At 42.3% G+C, this 22,426-nt stretch overlaps 1 protein-coding gene across 1 annotated transcript in view; it reads right to left on the reverse strand.

The window, feature by feature from the left end:
- Window positions 1-535: 535 nt before the first annotated feature.
- Window positions 536-22,426, reverse strand: part of SNTB1 (syntrophin beta 1) — a 570,439-nt gene continuing 548,548 nt past the window's right edge. Inside the window, exons 6-7 of the mRNA XM_086966166.1 lie at window positions 20,293-20,483; window positions 536-1,797 (exon numbers count right to left, since the gene is read on the reverse strand). Coding sequence (XP_086822292.1) covers window positions 1,705-1,797; window positions 20,293-20,483 — 284 coding nt within the window. The 3' untranslated portion in view covers window positions 536-1,704. The remainder of the gene's footprint in view (window positions 1,798-20,292; window positions 20,484-22,426) is intronic.

Raw genomic sequence — 22,426 nt, forward strand, 5'->3', positions numbered from 1 at the left:
TGAGCTAAAACTAAAATTGAAAGGGGAGTTTGGCTATTAGTGTATGAAAGGATAACTCTGCCCTACCAGATATTATTGATGAACTCACCTTGCAGGTTGAAGACTATATTTCATATCAGATATAAGGAAGTCCTTGAGATTCTGTGTAAAATGTTCAATTATATATTGTAAAACACAACATACGGCAGCTATCAGCTGGTCAACAACTTCTTCAAATGATTTATTCAGAACTGTTTTGGTTGTAGATCCTTGCTTTTTTTACTCTTGCTGGAGAATAAGATTAAATTTTACAGACAGTAAAGATGTTTTTTCTGTTTAAACACATAATAGCAGGCACAACGTTCATGTACTAAAGGCAGTGAGAGTTTGGAGATGGGAAACATGCTTGTCCAAGTCTGCTGCTGTGATCCTATCGACTTCTGGTATACCCTTCAGCAATTTTTGTTTTATGATTCTATTAGTTTAGTAGTGGTTTCTTACACATGAACCCATCATAAATACTCAAAACATTTATGAAACACAAAATTCACAGATGTTGGCACTCAGGCAGTTTTATATAGTTTTTATATAATCGAAATAACATTAAATATTTTAGGCAAAATTCAGCCTCTGTTTAAACAGACAACGAAGGCCTTACTTAGAAAACAGTTATCAAAATGCAAAGACCTTTCCTGTTTAAACACAAACTGGCAGGCACCATATTTATATATTAAATGCAGTTAGTGTTTAGAGACAATTGAGATGCTAGTCCGAACTTGTCTCAATCCAAGAGTACTTTAAATCATTGTGCAATCTTCATTACTCGATTCTATGTTAAACCAGTGAGAAAAAACACCCACAACAGTACACATTTTTAAAAGAAACAGAATTGAAATTATATCTAATTTAATCAATATTAATTATAATCTAATTTTTTCATAGCATTCTTTTAAAGTGGCATCTTAACGATGATATAGTTAGCCTTTCTCGGAAGTAGCACAGTTACAAATTTGCTTGAAGCTATACTTAGAAATAAAGATCACTTGTGCTTACAATTTACTGATTCAACCATGTGGCAGTAATTAACCGTAACCCTGGATCACAAATTAAAGTTAAGCATCTATGCCTGTGGGGAATTAATTGAAAAGTCTTAAAAATCAATTACTGTTGTTTGCCTCAAGTCCTCTCGCACCAGAAATATTGTTGAAAAATTCACTATTGATTCAGTTCCAAGGCACATTTAAAATATTCACATGTTTAGATATAATTCTTTGAATATAATTTTCTCTTTCAAGTGTCTCCTTTCGTTCAGGGTAAAGTTGTTACAGTTTTCTTGATCCGCATGTATGTATGTTTACTGTTATGACATGAAGAAACAAAACCTGTGACTCCCAAGTGATGAGCTATAAAATCTTACTGAACTAAAAATACGGTAAAAAGGTTTGTTTTAAATAAGAACTTAGACTTTTTTCAATTATTTCCAAAACATTGAAATAAGGTGGTTTCATCACAAAAGAGTCTTGGGGTGTTGGTTACATGGAACTTCTTTTTGTCTGTAGTGGTTCATCTAAATGTTAGTCATGTAGAAAGAATCATCAAACCTAAATTCCCTGTATAATATTTTGATTTCTCAAGTAACTGCAGCGGTCAGCTCGAGCTGGTTGTCCCTCTGGCGAAATGAGAAATGGAAGCTCTGGTTTAGTTTCACAAAACAGATATGTCTATTCAGGCCACCAATCCAAGTTTTGTTATCTTAGCTGAAAGGAAGGAATGAATGATGAAAACTATCGGCTTCGGGCACGAGTGAAGGTCCAGTTGCTGAAATGAGAAAAGACAGATTTAGGACTGGTTGATGCACTCAAAATTAGATTTCCAGAAATGTGTTCTTAAACCAATTTTTCAGATTGTTTACACTCAAATTATGATTTTCTGCCATATTAAACCAATGATTTGTTCATTATGTAAAATATAGAGACTCTAACTTACTTTTTAACCCTAGATAGCTTTCAAAACACCTTCCCCATCCCCAACCAATTAATTTTCATAACTCAAGACAATTTACATCTGAGACATAAATTATTCTACGGAAAAACGAATATTTGAATTGTGCACATAATTTTCAATTCCCAGCAGACTTTGGTTATTTTTCTTGTGTTTGGAAACCTTAGAAATGAAAGAGGAAAGCCTGGGACCAAGGACTAGCCAGACTCAATTTTACAAGTTGTTTAGTGGAATTGCCTCTTTAAAGCAAGCCTTTGATATTTATTGTGAGTTGGCCAGCATCTTGTTCAATATACATCCCCTCCGATAAAATCCGACTCCAAAGGGTGGATATTGATTGGGTGTGATAATTACAACGCAATAAAGAGTTTTCCCTGACAATGGGGAATAACATGCAGATTTGGGTGCTTACTGCACCACAATCTGCATGTCCCAGAATGTACAGGGCATATTTCCCCCAATAAATATCTGCAGGGTTGACCTGCCAAAATGTATCCGAGGGATGTGATATTTATTGCAATATTCATAATTCTTCTTTAGTCTATAGTTTTCTTAACTTTACGCTTATCCATAAAATAATTACAATTTGCCACATAATTAGACACCTAAAACATCATCTTAATCCAAACATGTTCAATTTTGAAAAAATGACTGCATTATAAACCATCTTTTGAATCCTGTGATATTAGCAATCTCAGTCTGTCATTATCACAACCCGTAAGCAGACATATAGCTTTCTTTCAAGTATTTTTGCCCAATATCAGAGAACAATGGACAAAAAATATTTACATGGATTATCCCTCATTGAGCGTTTAGTAGAGCTGCAGCTCCACCACATTGGTGCTTCCCCTGCTCAGTTTAGCACAGGGCAATCACTGAAAGACTGTCAGTGCAGCCTCTGTCTGCGCCAATCAAAGGTTGCAGCCACAATCTTTGAAGCATCAGGTGGTCCACCATTTTAGTCTATAGTAGACAAAGTTAGCCCCTGAAATTGCACTATTTGAGGTCTGGGACGAGGGGGAAAACAAGTCAATATATTATGATACAACGTCCCACTAGATCTGTATTACTTCCTAAGGGGCTACACGTAGCTCAAACAGCTGGCCCTGTGTAATTTTTGTAATATCTTTATTAAATTTTGAAATATAAACTTTACATATCTGACCAATCTTACTTTTTCGTAGTTATTCAGCAACATTTCATTGGAGGCCACTAGATGGTGCTACTGAGCTATTGTGCTATTGTGCAACAGAATCCGTGTTGCACCGAGCGGCGAGGCAGGAAGGCGAGCTAGGCGCCGCAGCGGGAGCCAAGCAGTTTGGAGCCGAGCCGGAGTAGGAGCAGGAGTAGGGGGCAGCAGAGACGGAGGCTCCGGAGTTGGAAAGCCGACTGATTGAAACTCGCCCACGGTCCAGACTCCCAACGGCCAGTAAGAGCGGAGGGAGAGCAGAAGGAGCAGGATACAGGAGACGGCGAGGCGAACACCCGGCGTGATCAGTGAGGGCAGGTGATTCAGCTTGTGATCCCTGCCCGCAGCCAGGTGTGTCCCGCAGCCGGCCGTGTCTGCACTGCCTCTCTCCTGCATTTCTCCTCCTCACCCCATCTTCGCGGCGCTTGTGACCTGACATCTGGCACGCCTCCCGCTGAGCCTTAGGGGAGGCTCTGGGAGTGCGAGGGGTAGCTCAGCGGCAGTTACCAGAGAGCGGGGCTCCTACCCACCCTGCCTGCACCAGTGCACCCTGCCCCCCACAAACCCCTGCCTTATTAACCCCAACTACTTTCACACTCCACAGCTCTCAGCAAACGAACGGTTTTGAAGACGGAAAGCTAGCCAGCACTGAGGGGAACGGGAGCATCAACAGAGGGTGAACAGCGGGCTAACCAAACATTTGACAGCAGGCAAACGAACAAACCACTTAAATGTCCGAAAGCCCACCACTTATCTCCTCCAACAAGGGTATCACAACCTCACAGTTTTGCCACTGTGTACTAGTGTGGAGTACCTGACTGTTTGTTAGAATCCAGCGCCACGTCCTGCTTGTGCCTCAAAGCCTCCCCTCTACGAAGACTCGCTGGTGAGAGCGAGCCCTGCAATCGGCAGGGCTGGTGACACGCTTCCAGCTCGAGTCTCACGGGTCGAGGCTCGGCACCCAACAATCACCTGCAGCAAGCCGGGGGACTGAGAGGACCAGCATTCCCCAGTATCACCAGCTGGTTCCTCTTCCCCCGGTGCTACCGCCCACTGACACGCCCACCGCCTACTCGGTGGATAAATATTCGTGACCCCCGCTTCGCGGGCGCCACTCACCGCTGTGTACAAGTGTGGAGTACCTGACTGTTTGTTAGAATCCAGCGCCACGTCCTGCTTGTGCCTCAAAGCCTCCCCTCTACGAAGACTCGCTGGTGATAGCGAGCCCTGCAATCGGCAGGGCTGGTGACACGCTTCCAGCTCGAGTCTCACGGGTCGAGGCTCGGCACCCAACAATCACCTGCAGCAAGCCGGGGGACTGCGAGGACCAGCATTCACCAGTATCACCAGCTGGTTCCTCTTCCCCCGGTGCTACCGCTCACTGACACGCCCACCGCCTACAAAGTCTTAAAAGCATCACTCGTCCCGACTCGCGGGACGCCGGGCGAAGCCCGGGCAAAGGGCGGGCCGTCTGTGGCCGTCCGGGGACGACCGAGGACGGGACGGGCCACCCCATTTTCATCTCATCTAGGAGTACTGGAACACATGAGAAAAAAGATTCGGCCGTAATACTGTCTAGGTGAGACTGTATACCAATTTGCGCATATCTCTAGGAGTTGATTAAAGCTGAGGATCTCGTCTATTCATATCTCTCACATTTCACCTAAGAATAATTTAAACAATACTAAACATCTCTTAAATCAGATACTGAACTAAAAACATTAAATTTACATAGAATCAGTAGTAATCACTAATATCATCAACTGATCTCTAGCCTCTTTATGATGGCACTAAAAAAACTACGCTCACGAACAATCTATATGAAGCGCATGGGTACTGACGCAGCCGTCAGAAAATCCACAGACAAATCGATGAAACCTGGACAAATATCCTGTACTCCGGCTATAACTAAATATTTTTCTACCCTTTCTACGAAAAAACATTCATTTCTTTTTACACCAGAAGAAGAAAATAAGTTAAATTTTTCAATAAGCAAGACTGAACATCAGTTGCTACTTTCCTCCGAACAAAGCATTCATAATCAAGGATCAACTAACATAGAGAGCAACTTGGCAAAGATCTCCTTCTCTGAAGAGCACCATAAATCGATCTTAGAGACGTCACAAATAACACCTATAAAACATTGGGATAGTGAACTATGTCTGGAGGTCTCTGCAAGTAACATTACGAAGATAGAAGAAGAAAAATTAGAAATTCCGTTAAGTCAAAAACAGCCACTTACCAGTTCCCCAGAAAAATCACCCAATCTCTATTCTAATCAAACTAACCTCACTGACCCCTATTTTCCAAATTTAACTTCCGCAATCACTGTTTCCCCCCTGTCAAAAGCACTTTTTTCCTTGCAGGACATTCTGGAATCAGTTCTTACCCACCTTGGTCAAATCCTAGCTAACTCTGATGATACCCTCGATGTGCAAATAGGTATACTTAAATTCTTGGTGGAAGAAAAAAAGAAAAAAGACCTTACTAATGTTACATCAAAAAAACATGAAACAGTCAAAATGTCACAATCCGAAGATGGCCCAAAAAAAGGAACTAGGTCTCCAAAAAAACAAGAAGCAAGTTCACAAACGTCTGACGTGATAATAATTGAGACTAAAACTAAGGAATTAAGAAAAAAGAAAAAATCTCCCATTACCTACTCTCTCAAGAAACTGTTCAGAGAAGATCTAGAAAATATCACAGAAAATAACATTAAGCACTATCCCATTTTTTCAAATAAAGTAATCAACACTGATCCAGGTCCGATAGCTCAAGACAATAAAGTAGACTCAATAAGAGATATCGCTGGACAGGAACCAAATCAAACGGGAAAGACCAAAAATAATAAAGACCAGGAAGAAGCAAGGGGAAAGAAAAAGAGAAGAAAGCCTCTGAGAAGAATTCAGAAGAAAAAAGGGAACAAGCTTAAATTTCAAAAACATACTTTCTCAAACTTTGTGAACTCTCCAGCAATTCAAATAACACCGCTGGTGAAATCTTTGAACCCAAAAGCAGAAGAATACTGTCCGACCACAGTAAAAAGAACAACAGGGCAAAAGACCATGGTTACAAAAGAACTACAAGACAATAAATTACAGCAGTGGGATGGAACTCCATCAAAACACATAATAATTGAAGAACTCTTTCCCACAGACAATATGCCGTTCAACCGTGGTAGAATAATTAATCTCTTACAAGAAATACCATCCTTGAACTCTCTTACAAGTAAAGAAATTGACCTAGTACTCTTTCCGAAAAAAGAAAATGACAAATTAGTACAAGTGTCATTCTTTTCCCCAGTTCTTCCTGGAATAATTATAAGAGAGAAGGAAATTCTACACAAGAATGGCTATGATGTAATCTCAATATCAGAACTCAAAACAAATTTACAAAATAACGTTGCAATTAGACAATCTCACAGAAGAAATGATAATTTCAGTTCAAAATGGGGAGACTCTGTATCAAACACTATGAGAAAAGACACACTAAAAATACAAGTAACGCATGGTGAAAGGTCAGTATGGTCCCGGGACACAGGACTAAGTAATACAGAGAATTCTGTAAAATCTTGGGCATGGCTATCAGAAGCTCTAAACAGCAAAAAAATGGATAAACCTCAACAACATCTGGTTTAGCAAAGGCTTGACGCTATTGACATGGAATCTGGCCGGGAAAACTGCCATAAAAATGAAAGATGCAACTAAAGACCTTCCAGATATTCTTGCTCTACAGGAAACATGGTCAACCGTTCCCTTTACGCAAAAAGGATATTATGTCTACGAAACTCCTGCAAAAAAATCCAAAAGGGGTCATGCGGAGGGAGGTTTGGCAATCTTGTTGAATGAAGAATATTCTTGGTCACAAGAAATAATTGACACATACTCAGATAATCTGCAATGTATTAAGGTGTCATTCAAAACACAATCATAAGCTACTCATAAAAAAATACTACTTTTTAACATCTATGCTCCGCCCAGTAAAAAATATGACTCATTATTTGACCACTTATTGGAGATCATTACTCACATCCTTGATGATCAACTTCACATGCCATATATCATAATGGGTGACTTAAACGCTAAAATCTCAAACAGTGAAATTAAGAAATGGGCTCTATTATTTAAAGAGGAATCTTTGGAAATATCACTCCCGCAACTTCCAAAAGGAGCTAAATCAGATAAGAGAGGAAGCTCATTACTATCATTCCTTCCTAGTATAAACGGGACAATACTAAACGGTAATACCAATGGAGATAAACCGGCATCATATACTAGGCAGGGAAATGGAACTCCCTCTATTCTTGATTATTTCATATGTGGGACTGAAGAAAAGGAACAAATCACTCAACTCTCAATTAAATTTAATGAGGAAAGTGATCATGCACTCTTACATTTAACAACCCTCTGGTCGGCACAGACTACTTTTCAGAACGAGCCAATATTCTATAAACCTAATATGGAAGTAAATATAGTCCAGCGTCGGATTTATTGGGGTGCAGAAAATTTGGACTATTTGAATATTCTAATTTCTCAAACTCAATTGTTGACTACTATTTACTCAGACGACCCCATAATGAACTTCGAATATATAATTTACAAACTTAAGCATGCTTTACAAAGTAAATTAAAACAGGATAGACCAATAAAAAGTAAATGCGCCAGTAGGAATAAAAACTGGAATCAACCAACTGTAAAAAAACTTAATAGGTTGATTCGAGCCCAGTATTTGAGTTTCTCGTCAGTAAATAAAGCGGAAATTAACAGATTAAAGAACCAAATACGAAGAGAAAAAACTAAACAGGAAACATTGAAGCAGGACTCTAACTGGATTGACATCCAACTAGCAGTCAAGCAATGTAAACAACGCAAATATTGGTCTTTGATTGCGAAAATGACTGGAACCAAAAAGAAGTTAGAAGCAACTCCTGTTTCAGAGGAAGACTGGGGCATCTACCTAAGTGACTTATACAAACCCAATCTGAATACTACGGTGAGAGAGGCTGTTGAACGAGATATGGAAATCAAAGATACTAAACTCACCAAGACTTCGGCACTGTCTATTGCCACGAATATCAGAAAGGCAAGAAGTACGGGTGCATCCGGCCCTGATCAGATTCCTATTAAGGTCTACCAAGCTGACCATAAAGCGTGGGGCCTGATTCTCTCGCCACTATTCAATTATATATTTGATTCTGGGAAAATACCAAACTCCTGGAAAGGAAGCATAATAATCCCGATATATAAAAAAGGAAAAAGAAGTATAGCAGGAAACTACAGACAAATAGCTCTTATGGATGCTGCCGGGAAGATTTTTGCTGCAGAAATATTGGACAGGTTAAAATCTTGGGCATTTACGCTGGGTCTAATTCCCATGTTTCAGGCTGGATTCCGACCGAATCATTCAGTCACAGACAATATAGCAACCTTTCAAACAATCCTAGATAAATATGTAACAGGAAAATCACAATCAATATATGCAGCGTTCATTGATTACTCTACCGCCTTTGACCGAGTGGATAGACCGACCCTGTGGACAAAACTAAGAAAGATGGGTATCCCGGAACCACTACTACAACTAATAGTGAACCTACAAAGTAACACCTGGTGCCGAGTTCAAATGGGGAGAGATAAGGGCTTGTCAAAGATAATACGGACATCTAACGGCTTAAAACAAGGGTGTCTCTTGGCTCCGATTTTATTCTCTCTGTACTTAAGTGACTTACCATCCCATTTACAACAAGGGTTATGTACACCTCCGAAGATCGCCACTCACAGCATTCATGCCCTGCTGTATGCGGACGATATAGTTATGTTCGACCTAACGCCTTTTGGACTTCAAAGTCTTCTAGATATTTTATACAACTACTCTAAGGAAAATTTTTTAATCCCGAATATAAACAAAACTAAAGTGGTTGCATTTTCAAAAAAGAAAAAAGGTGTGAGGTACCAATGGAAGCTGGGAGGAGAGAGGCTAGAGCAGACAAAGGAATATACCTATCTTGGTAGAATTTTCTCACATAATATGAGTAGCATCAAACAAATTAACCATTTAAAAAGGAAAAGTGATTTACATGCTGGGGCCATGTCACGCCTGTACACGGCCACTGGAAATAGGCATTTTTCTGCATTAATAAAAGTCTACAGAGCTAAGATTCCCCCGGTTCTGTCATATGCCTCGGAATATATTCCCTTAAAACAATGGAGTTATATGGACTTAAACGAAGGCAAAATACTAAAAAAACTACTGAAAGTTTCTACTTCTACACCAGTACAGGCGCTAAGACTGGAATGTACTATCACGAGCGCATATGCCACAGCCGTAGCAAGTATCATCAGGTGGGCCTATAACCTTCTCCATTCAAAGGAAGGTACTCTACGATATCTGTTAAAAATCGAGACATTCAATAAAGATTCCACCCATCTTATCTTTTCCAAAAAAATGAGAGAGGCTTTTCAGTTAGCAAAAGTCAGCTTAGAAATTTTGTCATCATGGACACCTGCACAACTCAAACTCTTCCTAAAAAACTTTACCCCCAAATTGAGTTATGAGCTTGATCATTTACATTGTACTAAACTATCTGTGTACAAGACTTATGCTGACTCCCAGGAATATAAGCAAAAACAGCCGTATTTGGAATATACTCTTACACACGGCGCAAGGCGTACAATCATGATGTTGCGTTTGGGTATACTTCCCGTATTAACCTTGACCTCTTCCTGGAGAGGAGACAGTTCCTCGCTATGTAACCTTTGTCAGGGGGGCAAACAGAATCTTGAGCACCTGCTTTTTATATGCCCAAACAACAAAGTTGTAAATGCAAGGTTAACATGTCTTGAGCCCATCTATCGGTCCTGTAGGATTGTCAATGCAAAAGATTTTATATCTTTATGTATAAAGCCACCTAACGAATATGTTTGCTATAGAATTTTTAAGTTTTTGAAAATTTCATTGAAAATGTATTAATTTGTATGAAAAACTAAATGTATATTTTAATCAATTTTGTGGTCCTCAAAAGAGTACCGTAACAAAATAAAATTTTTGACTCTTTATTCAGCAACCTGCCGGAGAATACAGCGGCTTGTTCAATACTCTAACAAGTACATTTTTATACATGAAAATGTTACTTGTAGTTTTCGGGCATCGTCAGCAAATGTATTACATATCCTTTGTGCACTGTCTGCTGCCTCCGTTTGCTATGGGCACAATCATGCTGCATGTTCGCCTTATACACTAAGTGCAGTTTACAGCCGTCAGGTGCCTGTTGTATGTGAGAGTCAGGAGCGTTCAATTCATAAGTATTGCTGTGGTGCATATTTACTGTATGACCTGTGGCAATGTTCTGATATAAAGATATAACATTTTTATTAAAGACTTAACCAATCCAAGGAAATGAAATATATACAAAATTGAACGGCTAAAATATATATGAAAAGAAACCAGAAGAAGATGCCATTTAGAACTGGGTATGACTGGGCTGAGGTCTATGTGTGCAAGCATGAGGAAGCTTATGTTCAACTAGTATGGGGTTTGGAATTGGAGGGAACCAAGACAGAACGATCTTTCTTAAGGTGTATTGTATCCAACCGACCACATATAATATACGAAAAGAAGAGGGTGGCCTACAATTACCTGTACGACAGGGAGGGGGGCATTTAGTGATCTATGACTACTCCTAAATCATTGGTTGGCTGTGAAGATGCAAGACTATCAACATCCTCTGGTTGTGTGAGTACCTTAACCCCTTCACTGCGGCGGCTATTCCTCCGCAGTACTAAGGGGGCGGGGCGGCCGCATGCTGGTGACGGAACCGCACCGTCACCAGCGTCGGTTGAGCTGTGCTTGTGACGGAGCGGTTCCGTCATGGCCCGGCCCGCTCAATAGAACGTCCAGCGCAAGCGCGAAATTCGCACCGCGCAGGCGCGCCGAGCGGGCCATGACGGAACCGCTCCGTCATCAGCACAGCCCAACCGTAGCTGATGACGGAGCGGTTCCGTCATCAGCATCCAAGGGGTTAAGGATAACATCCCAAGACTGCGCTATTGAATATTTGCACAACCCCGCCGTCTCTTCTCTGCGCCCACACTGTGAAGGATTTAACCCAAATGATTAGTGCTGGGGGGTCGCCATGTTTCCATCTCTTTGTAATTAGGCGCTTGGCAGTGATCAGTCCCAGATCTATGAACCTAGAGATGACCTTTTTTTTTTTGTCCGGGCATATACACCTAAGATGCAAACCCCCCATGTGTACTGTAAGGGCACCTTTTTACATTTTGTTAATGTCTCTTGAACTGCTTGCCAATATGAATGAAGTGAGGTACAAGACCACAACATGTGTAGCAGGTCGGCTCTAACAAGGTGACACCTTGGGCAGACAGAGGTGGTAATATTGAAGTATTTGTTTAGTTTGTCTGGGGAAAGATACGCTCTGTGTAAGATGTATGTCTGTATGAGTTTAAATTGTGAGTTGCGCTGTATGTATGTAGAGCCAGCAATTATCATATCCCATTCCTTCACCGTCGCCCCCTATCTTCGGCCCAACGCTCAGTGAGACTCGCTAATGGTTTCATCATGTGAGTGAGAAGAGCTTCCACAGCCAGTGTACCATGTACGAGCTTTTGCCCATAACATGCAGGTTTTGTATGAGTAAATGCCTCTTTGGCTCTATTGCCGTATCGCCCCAGGCTGTTATGAGAGTCCGAGTTATTGCTGCATGCAGGAGGAATTGTCCTGCTGGTAGACCGGTTTCATTTTCTAATATATCAAAAGCTAAAAAATTGCCCTCTGCGTATAAATCTCCCGCTGTATCCAGTCCTGCCTCCTGCCATGTCATCAGGTCCTCCTCAGACACACCCTCCTGCCTCTTGGGGTGCCCACCAATGGCAGAGAGGGGGCATAGGGAAGTGTAGCTCATGTTAACTGAAGGCTTCTGCGATAACTCCTATAGGCTAGTGCAATATACATCTGAGATGGGCGGGGAAATCGAGCAATTGGATGAAATAGGTGGTAAAGTTTAGGTTGTGTCCATGGTGGCAAGGTCGTGGCAGTATGTTCCAAATACTTACTGCTCATCCACTTTGCCACCCATTGCAATTGTGATGCTAGATAATAAAGTTCCATGTTCGGAACCGCCAATCCACCATTTCTTGTTGGAGCATATAGCTTCCACAATGCTATTCTGGGTCTGCCTTTACTCCAAATTAAAGTCTTGAAAGATACTTTCTAAGGTTATAAGTATCTTAATCGGAACGTATACAGGGAGATTCGAAAAATAATATAACAATCTGGGCAATATTATCATCTTAGTCAGGGTAATACGACCCATCACACTCAGGGGGAGGGTTTTCCAAAAATGCACTTGCGCTTTGATCCCAGGGATAACTCTTATTAAATTACCGTCTAGGATATCAGTGGGGACCGATTCATGTATATTCCCAGATATCGAAATGTGGTTGGGCATCATGTTAGGGTAGTCCCATTCATAATTACATCTGTTTCAGTCTCACTGTCACCAAACGAGTATATTCCTGATTTATTCCAATTTACCCGCAGCCCAGACACCCTTTCAAAAACGGGGAAAGTTTCTGCTATGATTGGGGGTATGTGATGTAAATCTCTGATGTATAATAACAGATCATCAGCATACAAGGAGACCTCATGCACTCCGTCTCCTAGTGGTATGCCCCACTGTGCACCACAGCTTCGCAGATGCATTGCCAGGGGTTCTATCTGGCCCTGTGTAATTTACTATTGAATGAATTGATTTAGTCAAACTTATTTCTTTATTATAATTCTCATTTCTTAAATTTGTTTTGTTTATTTGTACATCTTACAAATCTTAGTTAGATTATACATAAGACATGATATGAGGACATATAATATATCTATCACAGTACAATTTCATCTAGTAAATAGTGCTCATTCCTTGATCAATTCCTTTAATTTCATGTTAGAAAAATACTCTCAATCATAATACATTGTCCACCATTGTAGGGCAGTCTTCCCAGTGCATATTTTTCCTGTCAGGATGTGGTGCATGGTGTCCTGGGGCAAGGAAAATAGACAATAGCCCGTGCACACAGGAAAACAACTCCATACGGATCTGAGCCATTGTTTTTTTATGCCTCAGAAACAAACAACCACCTTGAGCTTTTACAGAAAGAATACTTAGTGGACCCCATCAACAAGGCTTCATGTTCAGCATTCACCTGTGCCAACAGTTCATCTGCTGAACTGCTAGACACACTTTTGGTACAGAGATCCTTGCCGACATGGCTGGAATGCCTAAATATTTCAGGCAGTCCTCCACCTATGATGCAGGCAGGGCTTCTGCCATCCTTTGGGATACATGCCTGGGCCCTTCCATTTCCTGGCATCTCACATATATGGATGCTTCTCCCATGCTAGTTACCTTGCTGCCCTGTCCAATGCATTGCATGGGCTCACATAAGCAACAGACAACTTGCCCAGCCGGACATTCCAGTACTTATCAATGAAGGAGAAAAGAACATAAGCCTGTTTGTGAATTTGATGGTTCGCCCTAAATTCAACTTGAACCACTAGAATAATCCTATAGCTATCAATCCAATCCTGCAAACTGGGGAGGACCAGTTTAGCAAGCAGGGAAAGATTGAGGTGAGTAATGGATGGGCGCTCTTTTCATAAACTTGTATGACAGCGGCAGCCCAATCAGTTGAGGTGAATTTAGCATCTGGTTCATAATTCCATGCGAAGCTTGGGCACTATCAACATTTATAGGTTTGATACAAAATGTAATTTCAGTAAGTGTTATGGGGTCTTGTAAGCCCTCTGATTCATAATTATGCATTATGGAAGGGATGACTTCCAGAGGGTGTATCCTTCTTGCACCACTTGCCAAAAGGCATTAGTGTCTCCTCTGTCAATGCCATTGGCCATCAATAGCTACTGAAAACCATATTCTTTTTCAAAAATGATTGGCCCATATTGCACTAACCTCTCCGGCATACATCTGAAAATATTTCTGTAGATCTTCACATATTTTTCCACAGTTTTGTACTACCTGTTCTCATAGCCAGGTGTGCATTATGAGTAAGGCGCCCTGATTTCCGTTTTGACTGATTTTTACAGATAAGTACAGACAGAAAAACATTTATTTTCTTGTCTGTATTTATTTTAAATGGGGATAAAAAATGTTATTGGGTTCCCTTTTGAGAGATTCTAACTACTGTCTGCCAGGACTGCCAGGCCAATAGCTGTGTGGATTGACAGGTCATGAGGGTTAAAAAAGAAAATCATTTTAGTAAAGAGGCTTAAACAGCAGTAGATATGCACAAGGTCGATACTGAAATTTACATATTTTAATATAAGTACATTGATTTGAATTGTGGGTGTTTATAGCAGTGAAACCTGCAAGGTATTCATGCATGACTGCATATGTATCATAAATGTGGAAATATACTAATTTCAGCTTCATTTTTTCACAAAACCCAAAATAAAAAAGAATAAATACAGACGGAAAAGTTACCATAAAATCGGATCCCTAATTATGAGCTACCGGGCTGAGACCTCGATGCTACACTCTGCTGATATATGGTGATTTAGAGTTGCATTAAATACTCCACCTCAGATGGGCAGAGTAAACGCCTTTACTTGGCCACTGTCAATCTATGCCGTCCTGGTCTTTAAAATGCAAGTGTAATACAATTGTCACTTGCTGAAATGGAAACCAGTAGCAGCAGTGATGCACTAATCCCATAACCTACAGGACAAGAGAATCAATAAAGCGAATGATTGTATTTCATTTATGTTATCAAATATAAACACAGTTTACTTTCATACATTTAGGGACCCGTTTGGCACTTTGTGCATATAAATTCTGTTCACGTCCTGATGTTTCTCTCCAGCCCTAACAACATACTACATCTAAGACTGTCATCAGGAGATATTCTGTTACTTCATGACCCAATAGACGTCACTAGAGTGGCCCCAAGCTTGGGTGCAAGGAACATTTCCTATATGAAAGTAGGCGGAGAGATAAGTGCACATGTATTTGTAGTAAACGTTTTAGAGCTTTGCATCTATCATAGATTCACAGTATGTGCATAATCTTGCTATCTGGCGGGGTTACATACGTGGGCTGTGTTTCTGGTGAGGTTGGGGGGAGGGGTTGTAACTCTGTATTGCAGCATTCAGTGCAGCACAAACATGTATCCCTATAAGTGACAGGGGTCTGAGTGCAGGCGCCTAGCGAAACCCAAGGCAGGGCTCGGAGGTCTGATGTCCCTCGCAGGCCGCCTTCGCTTCTTTGAGGTGCTCGCCCAAAGCACGCCTCATCAATATTCGTGAGATGGCCCTGGGGCCTCGCTGTGCACGACCCAGGCCATTTCTCTGTATCTAATTAGCATATTAAGTACAGAGCAGCAAAGACAGCGCTGGCATGTATCACGGCACAGTGCTGCGAAGACACATTCATGCTGCTAAAGGGTGGTATGTTTATCCAGCCACGCCCTTGCTTTACTAGACATGTGGGACTTGTAATTGGATTTATATAGCGCTAACTAGCCCTAACGAGGCGTCTGTGTGTTAGGAGTTGGCCGCAATACCATATGCGGACCGAATTAGAGGGCTCGCCCGATGAAGAAAACATAGATCTGGTCAGACGACAAGGAGACCCCATATGCCCTAATCCGCTCACTGTACAGGTCAGATAGAGGTCAGTAGCTTGTTAAAAGCCTTTTTGACCTTTCATTAGTAGTTTAGCACTTAGACCGTCACCTTCTCATTAGAGGCATTCTCACAATTATCTCTGTGAAAAACAAAAATCTCACTCCACAGGTCTCCAGGGAAAGGCCGTGTAGTTATTCTTGTGAGACGGCATTGCCTTGGCCCACCCCGCACAGTGAAAACCTTAACTTAACAATGCTTTTTTGGAACACATTTTGAAGCTTTGTTTAACTGGCAAGTTGCTAAATAAGTGTCCGCTCGCCTCTCTTTTGTGTTCTATCTTTGTTCCACATGTTTTGCATTTACTTTTTGTTTGTTACTAATTAATTTTCTTTTATATCACTTTGCTGTTTTTACATAGACTTTTTCTCCGCCTCTTTATGTTCAAGGTTCAAATCTTGTTTTTCTCTCGTGTGTGAGAGCAGTAAGCCTTAGACAGAGATCATCAGCGATGTCCAGGTATGCTCACCCTTGCCAGCGTCCCGCTGTTCAAACCTGGGCGACGGTAAGAAACCGGTCAAGGTGCCCATGCTGGGAACACTAAACCCTAAGGCGCTGCCTCCTGCTTGCCACCTCCCCTGCTCTCTTTGGGCCTAATTACAGTGGCGGTCGGTAGATCGACCAACCGCCATCGCAGCGGGAATGAGTCCGCCCGACAAGGAGTCAGCGGTCCCACCCACCAAATTACAATAAGACCACCGTGTAGGCGATTGGAAACTACTTTTTCTACTGCGGATTGTGGTACGGCCCAGAAAATGGGCCACAGCACCAGCTGCTGTAGAAAAAAGCACTTTGTGCAGACTAACAGAATGTTATTTGTCCTTCAGGAAGCAATTAAAAGCATTTCTTTTTCCTAAATCTGACTAAATACAATCCTTACTCTGCTATCTGTTAACTACTCACTACTGTCAGGACAGCACCGTGATATCCCATTGGGGATGATTGTTTGCGCTCTATAAATACCATTGACATTGACATTGACATCCATGCACCGTGTGCCAGGCACCACTTGGTGGCTGAACATGGTGCATGGATGTGTGCAGGCACTACAAGTACCCCCAGGCAACATAGCAGTGGCTCAAGGGAGACAAAGGCCCTGCTTGGGGCCCCCAAAGTCCTTTCCAACAGCCTTTTCATGGCAGTGGAACTGCTAAAAAGATTGTCGGAAATGGACATCGTAATCCTGGCGGAGGTGTCTGTGCAGGCGCCACCTCCATTCAGGATAAAGATCCCGACCGCAGCCCTGTCCGGATCAGTAGATCCTGTCAGAAGTGGCGGTCCGTCCCCTGACAGTTAAGGGTCCAACCGCCTGCGTGGTAATGCGGCAGTCAGTCTGAAGAGTGGTCTGTCAATGGGACCACCACCGATGGTCTGTCGGTGATGATCAAAATGAGGCCCTTTGTTTAATCAGGTAATTTGAGGTGATGGAAACCAAATAAAACCCTGCAGATATCCCTCCCTCCCTCTTTTTTCTTCTTTCCTCGTTCCTTTCTCAAGCGCAAAGTTTAATACCTGACTAGTGCTTAAAGTTCGATGCTTACAGAATACATCTAGCATCTATTTTAGTTTCCCCATAATAATAACGGGTTCCATGGAGTCAAACTCTGTCTAGTTGGAGGGTTCCTTTGGGAAAACATGTCTGCGCACAAGAGTAGAATAATCCTGCCACGGGCTTCGGAAGAGCTCTATGCATGAGTGCCAGAGCGCTGCAGGCATGAGGAAGACCTTCCCTGGGAAGATCTGCTGGAGGATCCACGGCCACTGATGAATCGCTGGACCCCTGGAACGGCGCTCACTTACATCAGACATTTCCAGACTGCACACTCGGTGTGCTGAGCCAGATGCAATTCATCCTCTCAAAGGCACTGACCCACATCCTGGGACCAGGTTCTGTGTCTGCATAGGACATGCAGGAATCGAGCCAACATCACGCAGCAATTGCACTAGAGTTGCCAAAAAGGCATCTCTCGACGCAGGGTGGGGGGGGAGAGGGGGGAGTGTGGAGGGGGAATACAAACATCAGTATATAAAATGATCTTCATGAACTGGAGTTCCTATTTCATACCTACTTCATACAGTTGCCTGGAGAAAATAGATTAAAACCCCCAAAATACTTGTACAAAATTTTGAACAAAGTTGGCGAAAAACTCTTGCATCGGTTGGGGTGATGCCCACCAGTATCTGGCGAGACGGCTTCCCACTCAGGCAAGAGCATGGTCCCTCCTGGCTCACTTAACCAGCCAAGGAATCTTTGCAAAATGCAAAGACCTGACCAAGTACTCAAAGTGGAAGCACCGTCAGCAAAACAAGGCTCCCCCCCCGAGGATTTAAAAATACATTTTGCTTAAATGGGTGAAAGAGTAAAATAGTCCAGTTTTCAATATCTAACCTTTTGGACACCTTCTCTGTCTACAGAACTAGAGACAGAAACAAGGGGATCATAATTCATTTGATGACATGCATGTGTATAGGATCATAAAGATTTATGAGATGACTGCCGCCTATCAAAATAATCCTTTGCGCTGTTGCGCACTGTCATTGGAACATTGCTATTTCTGGATCTAGAGAAATATGTAGTTAGTAAAAACTCAGATAAAACATCAATTGAACAGGTCATGTATTACTGTCCACTTTGATGTCATGGTGGATGCAATAGTGCAAAGGTTACACTTTTTGGTTCACCTAATCTATGTAGACGTGTTCACGGTTCCACTCCATGACTAAACGTTCTCCACATTTCACTAGTATCAGAGTTCGGGTGGGAGGTTCCCATCCTCCAACACTGCGACTACACCATCCAGAAGAGGGAGTCCGAGACGGCATCAGCGCTGCAGCCCATACCCCTTCACTGCTCCTGGTGGGAGTGGGGCACAGATACAGTAACCTCCTAGCCTGCTACCATCCAAACAGCGTTCCCTAAGCCGTGGGGGAGGTTGTGGGCATGGTTGCGGGTCTGAGATGACTTGCCGATGAGACGTTCACTCATGTCACTTTGGGGTGGCTGATGGCTGGCCCAGATACTTTGCACACTATGCCCCAGACATCAGAGAGGCAGCACACAGGCTAGAGAGACTAGGGCAGTTAGTGCTTACCTCTCCAGCAACCAGCTGCCACTACAGGGCACCTGTTGCTTCTGGTCACCAGGATATACGCAGAGGCACCCTCTAGGAACCTGCCAGACCCCCAATTTCCATCCAGGCTAAAACAGTATAAAACGCATGTTTTAGCGAATGTACACAACCTTGCACTGTAGTGCAATGGTGTGCGCATTGGCGCATGGCGGCCATAAGTGTGCCAGTGCTGAGGGAGCAAAAAATGTACTTTATCTTAATAGATATCCCACATTTCTCTCCTTTTCCCCTTCCCTGTGATGCAAGGCAGCACAGAACTCTGGTTGGTACATTGTCTTGCATCACATTTTAGTAAATCTGGACCGTAGCCTTTTGGAAGGATGGCAAAGTGGCTACAGCGTTTTACAGAGCGCAACCAGGTAAGTTACTGCACTGTAAATACAACATTTCAAAGAGAGGACCCAGAAAAGAATAGCGAATTATTTGGAGCGGGACAATGAAAAAATCTCCAAATAAGTGGAGCCAGTCAAGCCAGGCTTTGAATCTACCCACAGCTGTATGGAGAGAATATTTGAAAACTGTAGAGGCTATGGAGAACGAAACGGGTGCAAGTCCATTGAGGATTACCAATTATTATTAAGAAAAAGATGAAGAGCCAAAATAGTAGGATGGGAAGAGAGAAGATGACCCTTTTTCCGCACGGACAGCGCAAATGGGTCATTGCCTGAATGTGATGACATTAACTCGGACTCCAGTGATGCCAAACGGTGACCGTAAGGATGCATTTATCAAGGAAAGGCTAGTTTGTTGTGTTAAATGTGCTTAAGGAAGATGCTTCTTCTCACCATATTTTAATGTGAAAGCTCTGTCAGTGTTACCTGAATAAAGGATGCAAAGTGAAATGGGTGCAGACAACTGCTTTTAGCAGTATTTCTTTGGAATGACTATCCAAATCAGTAGGACCTCACTCAAACCTGATCCATGCAGAACCTGAAAGGAAGGCAATCCGACAGAAGGGTCATCCTGAGGGAACACAGACACAGGACTAAAGAAAAGGGATGCTACAGAGAAGCATTGGTGAATGCAACACCACAACCCATAGACAGGGCTCTGGAACAGGTGCATGTTGTTATTTAATAACACAAGATTTCCTATGTGAAATATATCTCCTGCTTAATAGCACTAGTAGTAGGACCCACAATACAGAATTAAAGTCAATCATTGAGATAACTCCACTTTTCCTCATCAGAGCAATTTATTGGCCACCGCACACCTTACAAACACATTGCTGGTTGTATTTTCTTGTAAACATGATTGTTAGCACCAGTTATACATTCTGATACTTACTATTTCACCATCCTTTCCACCAAAGTCTAAATAGAGCATCCTAACACCATCATCCGAGGACATTCTTAGTCTTTCGTAAGGATATTGCACAATAGGCTTTTGAAAGGCGCCATCTTGGGGTTCTATTGTTATGGAGAAGCCATTCTCATAGTGAATAGTCAGGCGGCATCCTTGGTTCTTGTATGTGCAAGCTGAACAGGGGAGGGAGAGAAACAAAATATATTGTGATTTTTATGGAAAATACAAGTTGTTCTAAATAATAATAGGTAAAATGCTTTCTAAATGGACATTACAAAAGTTAAACAAATCAAAATACATCTTCTTATACTCAGCACAGCATTTCTTTATCAATACCATGCAAAATTCTAAAACACTATAAGCCTAATTATCAAACTTGTGCAAATGAATGTGTAAATAAGGCAAAGTGTACACATGAATATACTTCACATGTTTTTGGCTATTCACTTACAATTCCATGGAACAATGGCCACCAAGTTCTGAGTTTTTCACATTTTGAGGGTGCTGGCAATGGGGGCGACGATCCTTCACCATAGCGGAGTAGCCGCCACTGGTGACCGCCCATGTGGCACCTTCTGAACCTCGCTGCCTCAGCTTGTATGCCTTAAACTGTAACCACTACCCATGTAAATGCTCATGTCTAAACCCTATGGCTCTGCACACTGTAAACCTAACTTAACATTGAATCCCCGCTCCTCTAGCTTCGTACTACCTAAACAAATTATTTTTAGACTGTGATATACCCTTAGTTGTTACTAATCATTACATAAAACTTTCGCTAAGTCCATAATAGAAAAATGCATGAAAATCCCCCTAAAAATAACAGATTTATGTGAATATTGCTGATCCAAAATTCCACAGTTTTCCCAATGATAGTTCAGAGATATTGCCTTGGGACCTTCTGTTTTTCCAGTAGATTAGGACCACATGTGTATAATGTACACGTGTTGTTTATGTTATGCATACTTAACGCCCGCATATGCACACAGAAAACACATCTGTTTAATTTCCTGAATCATATTTACCTAGAAAACTGCAGAATATCTGGACCCAATCTTTAGTTAAGTAAATCCACCCCAGCTACTTACCACCTCTACTCCTTTCCAACCATAACCACAAGCTATGTGGAGGGCCGCACTCACCGATTCAAGGAGTCAAACATCTGTTTGACCAAGTGAGGCAACAGAGATGAAGGAATCACTCAATACACATCTGTGGGGCCTAAAAACCCTCTTCATGTCCCTACTTCGTGACAAAGTACCTAGGTCTTTAAGATATGCATCAGTTTCAATAGATTATTGTGTTCAAATGTAGGCCACATCTAGCTATTGCCCTGCTCAGGAGAGAGGTGTTTTGAGTTGGAAACTACATTTGCAGAGTTGAGTATAGTTTTGGAGGCCTCCTCTAGTGTGTTGTGTCTGGTTCTGAGGGACTCCTCTAGTGTGTTGTGTCTGTTCTGAAGGCCTCCTCTAGTGTGCCGTGTCTGGTTCTAAAGGCCTCCTCTAGAGGGTTGTGTCTGGTTCTGAAGGCCTCCTTTAGTGTGCTGTGTCTGGTTCTAAAGGCCTCCTATAGTGTGCTGTGTCTGGTTCTGATGGCCTCCTCTAGTGTGTTGTGTCTGGTTCTGAAGGCCTCCTCTAGAATGTTGTGTCTGTTCTGAAGGCCTCCTCTAGTGTGCCGTGTCTGGTTCTAAAGGCCTCCTCTAGAGGGTTGTGTCTAGGTCTGGAGGCCTCCTCTTGTGTGTTGTGTCTGGTTCTGAGGGACTCATCTCGTGTGTTGTGTCTGGTTCTAAAGGCCTCCTCTAGTTTGTTGTGTCTGGTTCTGAAGGCCTCCTCGAGAGTGTTGTGTCTGGTTCTGAAAGTCTCCTATAGATTGCTGTGTCTGGTTCTGAAGGCCTCCTCTAGTGTGACGTGTCTGGTTCTGAAGGCTTCCTCTAGTGTGTTGTGTCTGGTTCTGAAGGTCCCTCTAGTGTGTTGTGTCTGGTCCTGAAGGCCTCCTCTAGAGTGCTGTGTCTGGTTCTGCAGGCTTCTTCTAGAGTCTTGTGTCTGGCTCTGAAGGCCTCCTCTAGAGTTTTGTGTCTGGGTTCTGAAGGTCTCCTCTCGTGTGCTGTGTCTGGTTC

This window comes from Lissotriton vulgaris, chromosome 4_1 (assembly GCF_964263255.1).
Source record: "Lissotriton vulgaris chromosome 4_1, aLisVul1.2, whole genome shotgun sequence".
In the NCBI taxonomy this organism is placed as follows: Eukaryota; Metazoa; Chordata; class Amphibia; order Caudata; family Salamandridae; genus Lissotriton; species Lissotriton vulgaris.